This window comes from Anarrhichthys ocellatus, unplaced genomic scaffold, assembly GCF_004355925.1.
Source record: "Anarrhichthys ocellatus isolate YVR2014 unplaced genomic scaffold, GSC_Weel_1.0 scaffold127, whole genome shotgun sequence".
Taxonomy (NCBI): domain Eukaryota; kingdom Metazoa; phylum Chordata; class Actinopteri; order Perciformes; family Anarhichadidae; genus Anarrhichthys; species Anarrhichthys ocellatus.
Window position 1 is genome coordinate 618,467 of NW_022280157.1, and position 11,425 is coordinate 629,891.

Below are 11,425 nucleotides of genomic sequence, written 5' to 3' on the forward strand. Positions count from 1 at the left end.
GTTGACCTCATTGCCAAATATCGGACTCATTGACCGAAACGTGGCCTAAGAGTGCAGACAGACAGACAGACTGAGTGAGCTTTAGAGCTGCTGGTCACAGTTAAAACATAAATTCCTATCTCTCTGAACTTTTTGTCCACCGACTTGTGACGGCATCAATGTAAGCTTTAAATGAGCTTTACCAGTCCATAAATAAGAGCCAGTCACATTGGAACTAGGTGGCCCATCATGCAAATGTTTGAGTAATGTTTTATCCAGTGTTAGAGGCATGATGACCAGAAACACCTGAAAAGATATAGGTCATTAAGAGTTAAAATACCTTTTTTTGACCAACTGCAGAAAGTAGCATCAGGTTTTTACCTGAATTTGACCCAAATCTCGATTGTGTTGTTGACCACTGGGTTCTTTGAACCGTTCTGAGCCGCTGCGGGAAGCTGAGAGTAGATCTCGATATCTCGTTAGTTCTTGACATCGTAAATAGTAAACTAGATTAAGAGTCGATATGCTAGCTGAGCTAAATGCTAACATGTTGATCATCTTCTTATAGTTTAGATAATAAATTAAACACTATATGTAAAGTGTTTGAAATGTTATACATAAATAGTGAAACACGTCCACACCCTTAGAATATATACGACAGAACGGCTGAAAGTAAAGATGGAGACTTTTCTAGAGTTGGCCTCTGAGAGACTGATAAAAGATGATATAAATATCATATATATTACCAATAAGGCCATTACATCTACAATGACACTGATCTTTAGCGCCTTGTATTCAAAATACATGATGTAATCTTTAACAGCCATCAATCCATTATCCACATGGCGTCTGCTCAGTATAGTGTATCCCAGTCCACATAGGTGAGAGGTGGCGAACACCTGGACAGTCCAGTCACTCACTTGTGCAGTTCACATCTCACTCACATCCACACCAGTCATTATTTTAACAACCCGCATGTCTGTGCCACCCATGGATGGACTGCAGGAAACAGTCACAGGGAGAGCATGCAAATCCACTCAGACAGGCCAGAGCCAGACAGTGCTAACCACAAGCTTTTACAGATACAAACTGTGAAAGAAGAGTTAAGAGAGTAATGCCGAGTCATTGTTACGAAAAACGTCAGTGACAATGACACCGACACACTGACAGAAAAAACCAGCAGAATGCATGTGGCCAACTGGTCTAACTTTACTGGTATCTGAGTTTATTATTTCATTTATTGGGTAGATAATATATATGGGAAGGATACATTTCTTACATGGAGGTTGTCTTTAGTGAGAATTTGAAACAATCCATTTTGTCTCAAAACACATCAGTTTTCTATATCATCTGCTTAAAATGAGAGGATTAAAGGCATTTAAAAAAAAAAAAAGATTATACAGTCCAGAAAAGAGTAGAATAGCATAAGATTTCTGACCCATGTGATACATTCAGGGACTACATTAAAATTTTAAATTTTGGAGTATTAAAATCCAAAAATCATCCACAACTTGCTTTCAGTGAAGGGTTTGTTTTAGCATCATAGTTCCTCATGTCCCAAACGGATTCAATCCACAGAACTGGACTGTGGTATTTATCTTGTATCTGTAACTAAACCTAAAACACTAAAAAGTGTTTTTCATTGTTTTTAATATTCTGAAGTAATAGAACTGAATTTCATGACTCTTGGGACATGACGATTAAGAAATAAAAAATCTGCAAAGGATGTTTTTGTGCCTTGACAGTCTATTTTGGGTGTATGGTGTCTTTTCATTTATGTGGAAAATATAATTATTGATATAAAATATACACATATATATATATATACACACACACACACACACATGCATGGCCCATCAAACAGAACATGAATTAATTAGCCAACAAAAATTGCTGATTGAATCAAAGTTGGATAGATTGATGAAATTCATTTATTTTAAAAGAAGGTATTCACTGCATCAGCACGACCTCACAATTGGAGAAAGATTTTTCTGACTTCCTTTATGAATCTAGGAAAGCCGGACACCGTCTTTAGTCGATTGCAATTTTTGTTATCTAGTTTAATTCAAAGCAAGGTGAAATTCTTCTTCAATAAGAACATTTGACATAGTCTATAAAAGTAACTAATAAATACATGGTGTGTACTGTGCATAGGATGCACTACGTGCTCAACATTACTTATAGATCACTTAACAATGGAAATTAAAAAAAATATTTATTGCATCTTCAGTTTATAAGAAAGCACGCAGCTACCACAATATCTTGGTCCCTCCCATTAACGTGGAGCTGCTGTCAATTGAGGATGTTCACTTGATAACAGTCTTTATTTCAGATGAATGTAGTATTTCTTTAGTGAAATGTCATATTTGTATCTGCAGAAAAGTTGGGAAATATCATCTATGCTTCTTTTCCTGGTTCTACGTATGTCGTTACAACACAATCCATACTCTAGAAACATATATTTGCATGTCTGTGGTGGGTGTATAATACAAGGTGCTGAAGAGCTGTGATCCCCCAACGACAACACCCTCTACTTCAGTCTGAAGCTTCCGCAGGTTTCTCAATCTCATCCCATCATCCAAGTGAAAGACATCCAGATCAAAGTTCAGCTCCAGACAGTTCTGCCCTCTTTGGTTATCCCCTTGCTGTTTGATAGTTTTTATATGGTAGGTTCTCTGTGCCAGGATTCTCATGTAGGCAGGCCTTAATCTATAAGATGAGTCTTTGACCCAATATCTTGCGGTTGATCTCAGCCAAGGCCACAGAAAACACAAAGGCCTTCTCATCTGAAAGACTGGCATACATATCCACCTCCTTCTCTTGTTTCTCTGTGAACACAATACAACACAGTCAATCACAGAAAACTCATTTTGGCAATACAATATTCATCTATGGTCATGCTAAATGAGAGTACAAATTGCAAGATAAATAATAAATAATGTCAAATTCAATCTGCGGCAGAGGTTTTCACACTGTGATGCCTGCCTCCCCATGCGCAAGCGGGAGAGTTGAAGAGAGGTGAGGAGCGAGAGACATGAGGCAATGACAGTGCGGCAAAGCTGGCTCCACATACTCCACCTGGCTCCAGATCAACCAATACCAAAATGAAGTTGCAATACCCTGGTTACACCAGAGGGCAGTCACTATTATAATGATACATTAGACTATACTATTGTAAAACATATTTGTAGAATTTAAATACTTTGCACTAAAATGTCAAGATTTGGACCAGAAACCATCAACAACACCACTAAATACCCATTTACATTGGCTACAGTGGTTTGGGTTTTGGAGCACCAAACTTCAGGAATGACACAACCAAACACGTCACGAGATCATGTTGAAAGAGAAGACGGTTGCGACTGGACCAATACACTGAATTGAACTCTTATGGCAAAGCAAACCATGCAAAATGTCAGCACGGTTGAGTGGAGTTAGTCACACATGGTGGAACCTGCATAATGGCCTCGATCACAACTAGTTAGTAAGACGTGTTGACCAACCAGGTGGGAAATCAGTGTTTATAGTTCTGAACGGCCACACTAAAGGCAGAGTAAAAAGTCATAGAGATATTCATAGAGAGGGGGGAGATGCATTGTCGTTTATATCTGGTGATAATGGTGCACTGGGGCGGTTTGCTCCTGAGTGTGAAGCGGCGGGGATGAGAGTTAGCACCTCCAAATCTGAGGCCATGGTGCTCTGCCGGAAACCGGTGGATTGCTCCCTCCAGGTGGGGACGGAGTGCCTACCTCAAGCGAAGGAGTTCAAGTATCTCGGGGTCTTGTTCACGAGTGAAGGTAAGATGGAGCGGGAGATCGACAGACGGATCGGTGCAGCTGCAGCAGTAAAGCAGGCGCTGCACCGGACCGTCTTGGTGAAGAGGGAGCTGAGCCGGAAGGCAAAGCTCTCAATTTACCACTCGGTCTACGTTCCTACCCTCACCTATGGTCACGAACTCTGGGTCGTGACCGAAAGGACAAGGTCGCAGTTACAAGCGGCCGAAATGAGCTTCCTCTGTAGGGTGGCCGGGCTCAGCCTTAGAGATAGGGTAAGGAGCTCGGTCATCAGGAGGGAGCTTGGAGTAGAGCCGCTACTCCTTCGCGTCGAAAGGAGTCAGCTGAGGTGGTTCGGGCATCTAATTAGGATGCCTCCTGGACGCCTCCCACTGGAGGTTTTCCAGGCACGTCCAACTGGGAAGAGACCCCGAGAGAGACCCAGAACACGCTGGAGAGATTACATCTCCCAGCTGGCCTGGGAACGCCTCGGGATCCCCCAGAATGAGCTGGAACATGTTGCCGGTGAGAGGGAGGTCTGGGTCGGCCTGCTTGACCTGCTGCCACCGCGACCGACCCCGGATAAGAGGAGGAAAAAATGGATGGATGGATGGATAACGGTGCACATTTTCAGACATTCTAATCTGGAAAGCAGTCATAGTGTAGCACATGACAAGTGACAGAAACAGCTGTGTAATAATGAAAAAAGAGCTTTAGAGGGAAGTTCAGAAAGTTATGAATGGAAATGACCTTGATCATTTTTACGTAACAGACTTATCGTCAAGATGTAGACATTACCTTGACATGTCGATTTATCTTACAATAAATGGACACGACCTCGACCAGTTTTACTTTATCGACTCATCGTACGATAAATGGACACGACCTCAACCAGTTTTATTTTATCGACTCATCGTACGATAAATGGACACAACCTCGACCAGTTTTACTTTATCGACTCATCGTACGATAAATGGACACGACCTCAACCAGTTTTATTTTATCGACTTACCTTATGATATATGGACTTTATTTCTTTTTTTTCATATTGTCTGAATATTCTCAAGAATTCAAAGTTCATTGCTCTTTGAAATGGTGAACTTACATTATTATGCTATAATACTATCATCCCTGACATAAAATAATCTTGAATTATAATACGTTTATCACAATTATTTCTGTGACAGTGCATCTCCCAAGTATTGTAGTTATCATGACAGACCTAATCACAAGAGACTTGTAATAAGAAACTGTGACTAATCACTCCTTTTACCTTTCTCCTCTTCCTGTTTCTTCAGACCCACTGTCTTTGGTCTGCCCCGTCCCCTCCGAATGGGATCCGATTGGCTGTTGGCTCGGGATCTTCTCCTGTTCTCCATGTCACTGGTTAAAGAAGAGTCTATCCTTTCTCTGCGAATGCGTTCTGTCCTCCTCCGCTTAAAGTCCAGCTTGTCTGAAGCAGAACATTGATAGTAAAAAAAAGGTAACAACATAAGTGTGGGTTAGACTGGTTCCAGGCAGACATCTCTGATTTGTTTATTGAAAAAAATGGTGATTACAGTGAGTATATGGCCAAATACGGTAATTATAATAGTTATGGGGAAGAAAATGAAATACATATTAATAGCATATAGCCGCAATCGGCCATTTTGGGTTGAGGCCCTTTTTGGCTGAACAAAAGGAAGCAGCCATTTGCCTAAATCAAAGCTGCAGACAGCAGCGACTGGGTTTCGGGCGTCTAAAAGCTGAGCAGAGTCACTTGAGAAGGTTCAATTCTGTCTAAAGAAGTGAGAGCAATACAAACACTTGTATCATCTTCATAATGTATGCAACCTTTAAGTGATTACTGAGTCAAAGTCCTGCCAGACATATTTTATGGCATTTGGGGACATGTTTCAATAGTTCAAGTTAAGAATATCCAACACGTTTGGTGATGTTTCATCATTATCATTAATCATTTCATGCTTTGCTAATTTCAGCTTGTTCCGAGGTGATCTCTTCATTATCCATTCAGATTTTCATAATACAATGATTGCCTTTCACACCCATCAACTGATTGTCCAGCAACTTGCCTGACTTATCCCCATATTCATAAAACATATACTCTTATTTGTCATGATTTATGATTTCTATGTGATGGGTTGACGTGCCATACTTGCCATCCCGTTGTTAAGTGGAATATGTTAGTCTAGTAGAGTCATAAGTCCTTTATCTGACCGAGGTTTGTGCAAGTTAGTAGCGTCCACCGGGCACAGCTGTGCCGTGTTGTGAGGACGCAGTCGGAGCTAATGGTGGCCACTAGACAATGCTTGTGATCATGGCCACAGCCAGCTATGAGGTCACAGAGGGCCCCACCTCAGTAACCCTTTTCTTTCAAAAAAACACTGTCAGAAGCTGATGTTTATCGATAACACGGCTATCTGTGGTGTAAGATGTGCAGGGTGGGGAGACTGGAGAAGGCAGTCCAGTGCTCTGCACACATGACAACAACTTAACACACAAAAACTAAAGTCACACTTGGTGATATACAGTATGCACAGTAGATAATATCTGCTTGTCTAAACATTGTCTCATCCAGAGAGAATCCCAAGTCTCAAGGGGATGGCACTATATCAGCAGAGCAATAACATAAGGGCAGATTATAGGGCAGGTTGACTCTCATAATATTAACATTCTCAGAGGTTTGTTCCCCAAACAGAAGAAGAAGAGTAAATCATGCCTACATGTTTGTTGACTCAGCAGAGATAACATTAAATGAAAAAAGTCGATCCACTGGAAATATTTAAAAGCAATACAGAGTGCCTCTCATCAGGATTTTGTTTTTCTTCACATAAATAAAGACATTTCCACCATGAAAAGTCACCAGAATGCAGAAAATCCAAGGATCATTTATTGTAATTATGCAACACAGGGATGCACAACGAAATTCAGTTGTAGCACATTTACAGCACAACAAACAAAACAGGAGTATCTTCCTGTAGTGCATTTTTTGAATTTGCATGATAAGGAACGTAAACAGCAGCAACAAAAACATTTATCTGGTCAGAAAACATGGCCGACATCTTCACATTAAAAACTCAACATGAGGAAAACATTGTCACCAAGCATCATGATGTGAACACAGAGTCCACCAGAGTCCTGCTCTCTGTCCTGCTGTCCACCCCTCAAGTGCTGCTTGATCGTGGACCATGATAGATCCAGGTCTCTATGAAGATGTGGGCTCAACAGTCACCGACCTCCCGCTGGGTAGTGGAGTAGCCTCAGGTCCTAGCTGGGTTAGCTTAGCTTCCATCTCGGCTCTCCTCTCTTCCTTGGGGCAGTTTGGTGGCGTTTGGTCCAGCAGGTGTGGCTGGTCGGTCGGCGGTGATCGTCTCAAAGTCTGCTGCACTAAATCTAATCCCCACTCTTCCTTTTCAGATGTTGACGGGTTTTCAGTGCTTGATGCTGCAAATGTCCTGGGGGAGGCCCCTCAGAGCCCCTTCACAATAGTATCCATTTAAAGATCACAGTTGTGATTTTAAAACCCTGGCTACGGCCCTGCCTGTGCTGTCACCAGAGGTCTCTATGCTGAGTCTTCATGAATCCATGGCAGACGGAGAGACTTCACAAAATAAAGAGCAGTACTGAACAATGTCATAGAATTAACATGACTTTGCTCAACACACATGGAGAAGAATCAAACTAACATTTTGAACATTTTCAGGCATAATTTATGCAGGTAGAACCTTACCTGCTATAGCTGGAGAAGAGCGCTCATTTAATTTGGCATTTAGAAGTTTTCTGCTTATAAACACGTAACCACACGGACAGGACTTGCACGCAACTGGAATCTAGAGAGAATCAACCGGGAAACATAGAAGATTAAATTACTGTTACGGTTTCGGGGGTTAAAAGGTTAGCTTCAACCTAAGGATGGCATCAATGTGTTTATCAGGACTATCAGCCAGTTAAATAATGCAATATATTACACACATGTGGAACTGGTGTCATGTGAACCTAAAGGACAGGTATAATTCAGAAGTAGTCCAAGTGACTATACAGTATGTTCACAATGTGTGCTCCTGTGTTTGGGGGGGTAAGGGACTGAAGTGGATTGGTGTTCCGTACGGATCCCGCTCCATGTGAACCACAGATTAAAAACAGTCGCTCAAAGGGTGTTTTAATCTATAATCATTTGCATTGTGTTTTATGCAAACCAAGACTAGAAAGACCCGATGTAAATACATTTACCATAAAAGCAATATTAAGCGGAGTGATCCCATCGCCTTTATGGCAAACTGTTTAAGAGGTGTTCAGAGGGGACAGCAGGAGAGACTGCACACACGATTGGTCGTTGAAGCTGGCAAGACGTAAGGAAGAGAATCTTTTTTGAGACATTGAAGATATTTCCAGATTCCTGAAATCACCAGGAAGACTTTCCGAGAAGGTCGTTCTGAATTAAGAGTGTTCCTGAAGCAAGGTTCAAAAACAACGTCCTGAAAACAGCCCTGATTATAAGTTCTTAGCAATGAGTCAATATTAGGATTTACAATTAAATAATAACTGTAACTGTTTTTCAAATGTTAGTCACAGTCACATTGTTCTGTGAACTCTTCTTCTTGTCAGAAAGAAGAGATCTCACGTTGCTTCATTTCACAGCAAACAAAAAGGACGTGGTTGAATTATTTGATTTAGAAGTTGCAAGTGGCTTTATATGGACGTTTACTCTATATTCTTGGGAGAACAACTAATGATACAATATTAACACATAACATTAAAAAACACGCTAACAGACGAAATGACTGAAAAGGTGTGTAACCAGATGAGCAGATGAGAGAACACGGAGGCTTCCTCTGGTGAACACAAACACAGCGTGTAGCCCGTGAGGCTGTCCTCTGAAGACACCGCCGACACAGCGGGACTGTAGTACACAACGTTACCGACAGTACATACGGTTCACTGTCGACAACGTTCAAAACTGAAGATATGTATTTTCCTCACCTGTTGGTCGCATTCAGGACAAGATTTAGTAGCCATCTTGACTTTCTTTGTTTTATTTGCAGACATAGTCCGTTTGCTCGGCTGTGCGGTAGCTACAGCTTCTCTGTGCGATACATGGACGGACACTGACTCGCTCCAAGGACACTAACATATGCGTGCAACAAAAACACACCGATGTGACTAAATGACAACACACCTTTTAGAAGCACAAACAGACATTAGAGTATACTCGTAATGCTAATACTGGGCGCATGCGCAGGGAGAGTTCCTCTGCTGGTGTGTTGCATTCATGTACCATGGGGAAATGGTACATATCAGACTCCTCACACTCTGGTTCTCATCAGCCTTAAATTGATAATCGCAAAAGGAAGACAGAAGACTCGGCCAAATGGAATAGAATCATTTTGCATACAGAGTTTTTTTTGTCTAAAACCCAACGGTGATAAATGAAACGTATTGTTTGTTCTGGGCCCAAGCACCAGCGTTGTTATTATTACTATTAGCATTATTATTCTGTTAAAATGGTCGTGTCAACGATGCAAAGGCGAAAATTTAACAGACAGTAATCCTAGCAGCACTTGCAAATATTTGTTAGAAAAAAAACAACCATCCTAACCATAAGGGGGCTCTATTGTAAAAATAAACGCCTTTTGGTTCATAACTCGCACAATACAACATTTCCACACGTGTTCCTGCATCTCCTGGTATACGCCATCTCTATTTTGCATTTTTGCATATGTTGGAACTCATGGTCCATCAAAAACGAGCAATGGAAGTGGCCAGTGAAAGGATTGACATCTTAAAGCAATTTGTTACTGCTTTATGCTAATAAGTCAGTAAGAAATTAGCATAGGATATGAGCTTAGTTAGGAAACTAGCTTTGTTAGCTAAGCGGGAATCATATAAACAATTCACCATTAACTTTTGCAATACAGTTTTCCTCATCAATACATCACTAATTAACAAATCCACTGACAGACAATGCATCCAACAAGTTTTGTTACGATTGATGGCAAATGATTATTGAGGCACCACGGCTACCACATTGCAATACTGACACTAAAAGCTGCACTACGGCCTCTCTCCTTACATAGAGACATAGGGGCTGAATCTGATTGGATAAAAGCTCTACTTAAAACAAGCTGTGCTGGAAGCAGAGCAACAGAGGAAGACAGGAGCTGTGCAATGAGAAAATAAGATAATAGGAAAAATAATTACAATACATGTAGTGTATTTATGACAAATTATTAAATTATAAAATAGATATAACTTTGTGATTCTGTTTAGGCCAGCAGAGAAGGCTTAGCTGGCCCCGATGGCCCACCACTGCGTTAGTTAGTTTCGGGAAATTAATTATTTCATAAATTTTGGGTGTTCATTGGTGGGATAGATTTGTGTCAATCTTATTGCCAGTTTAAGGCCAGTTTAATGCCAGGAAGGAGGGGACACTGGCCAATGCCAACAGTGCTCTCCTGGACACAATCCAAGCACAAATCCCAGTATCTTCTTATGGATTGTGTAGATTGTTGTAGATGGCTAACTTTGGCAGTAGCCTACCTATCTCCCAGAAATACACTGGAATCACACTGTTGTAGTTCTGACAGAAAACACAGGAAATACAAGGGTTTCTCAAACATTTTATTTGTACAGAAAATCAAACAACCAAGCAATAGGATCACACAGTCGTCTCACAGATATTGTAGCTGGATTGCACTGCAGCTTAACGTGGTGCAGAAACATTCAAAGCTTAAAAACAATCCAAGCACGGGACAAACAGATCCCTCTCTAAAAAAACATGCATGTACTCCAATGCAATGGAGCAAAAGGCAACTTCACAGAAATACTTCAAAAGGCTCAGTTTGTGTTTTTACCTTTAAATAGTTTCAGTGTTAATGTGCAGTGATACTGTAATTGTTCACTCAAACTGCACCAGGTAGAAATACTTTACACAATTCTTCCCAAGACAGGAAGATTCCCTTAAATGAACCAGATGTAGAGCATCTGATTGAAACAGATCTACTCCTGTTTGTCATGTCATCACAAAAAAAGAAGGCAACCGTGGATACATTTGCAGTGATGGTTTTTTGTGATGGGACGTCTTGCTGCTGGAGGAACACTGGCCCAATACGTCTGAAGAAAACACCAACGTTCACCAGAGCACACAAGTGGTTTTTCCCCTCATTTGTATTATCTTTGTCTCCTTTGTGTCCCTTCCAGGTTTCTGTAGTTTTCCCACCTTCTGTTTTGTAGTGCAGTTGTAAGAGCTGAATGACTGAACACATCTCTGCTCTGCACTACTAAACAACATCACTCACATAAGTAACAAACAGACTCGGATAACAAAGTGCCTCCATGCTCATTTCCATAGTGTATGGACACAGAGTGAAAAGATCTTCAATAAACTCTTTCCATGCACTGTTGAAAAATATGTAGGATTGAAAGTTGTATCAAATGTCTGCTCAGAATTCATAATTTTGTAATTTTATTTATTTATTAATTATTTATTTTTAAACAGACAGTTCTTGATTTAACATATACTTTTGCCATTTTTAGATATTTCACTTAGTTCTTGTGCTTGTGTTTAGAAAACAGGACTTTGGTTCTTTTGCTCTATGAAAAACTGGATTGTAGGTGAACATGAATATATTATAAGTAAGGTATGCTAAAAATAATAATTGTGTTAATTGCAACTG

At 40.7% G+C, this 11,425-nt stretch overlaps 1 protein-coding gene across 1 annotated transcript; it reads right to left on the minus strand.

The window, feature by feature from the left end:
* Positions 1-772: 772 nt before the first annotated feature.
* cunh16orf87 (chromosome unknown C16orf87 homolog) lies at positions 773-9,686 on the minus strand. Its single transcript, XM_031877163.1, has 4 exons — positions 8,733-9,686; positions 7,483-7,582; positions 5,026-5,205; positions 773-2,807 (listed from the first exon to the last, which is right to left on the minus strand). Exons 1-4 carry the CDS (start codon positions 8,796-8,798, stop codon positions 2,689-2,691), a joined length of 465 nt encoding a protein of 154 aa, XP_031733023.1. The 5' UTR covers positions 8,799-9,686; the 3' UTR covers positions 773-2,688.
* Positions 9,687-11,425: the final 1,739 nt, after the last annotated feature.

Coding starts and splice junctions, on each gene's coding strand:
- cunh16orf87 (XM_031877163.1), bottom strand. CDS start 8,798: ATGTCTGCAAATAAAACAAAGAAAGTCAAGATGGCTACTAAATCTTGT. Junction 5,206..7,482: donor CTCTTCTCCAGCTATAGCAG/GTAAGGTTCTAC, acceptor GTTCTGCTTCAG/ACAAGCTGGACTTTAAGCGG. Junction 2,808..5,025: donor GAAACAGGAAGAGGAGAAAG/GTAAAAGGAGTG, acceptor TTGTGTTCACAG/AGAAACAAGAGAAGGAGGTG.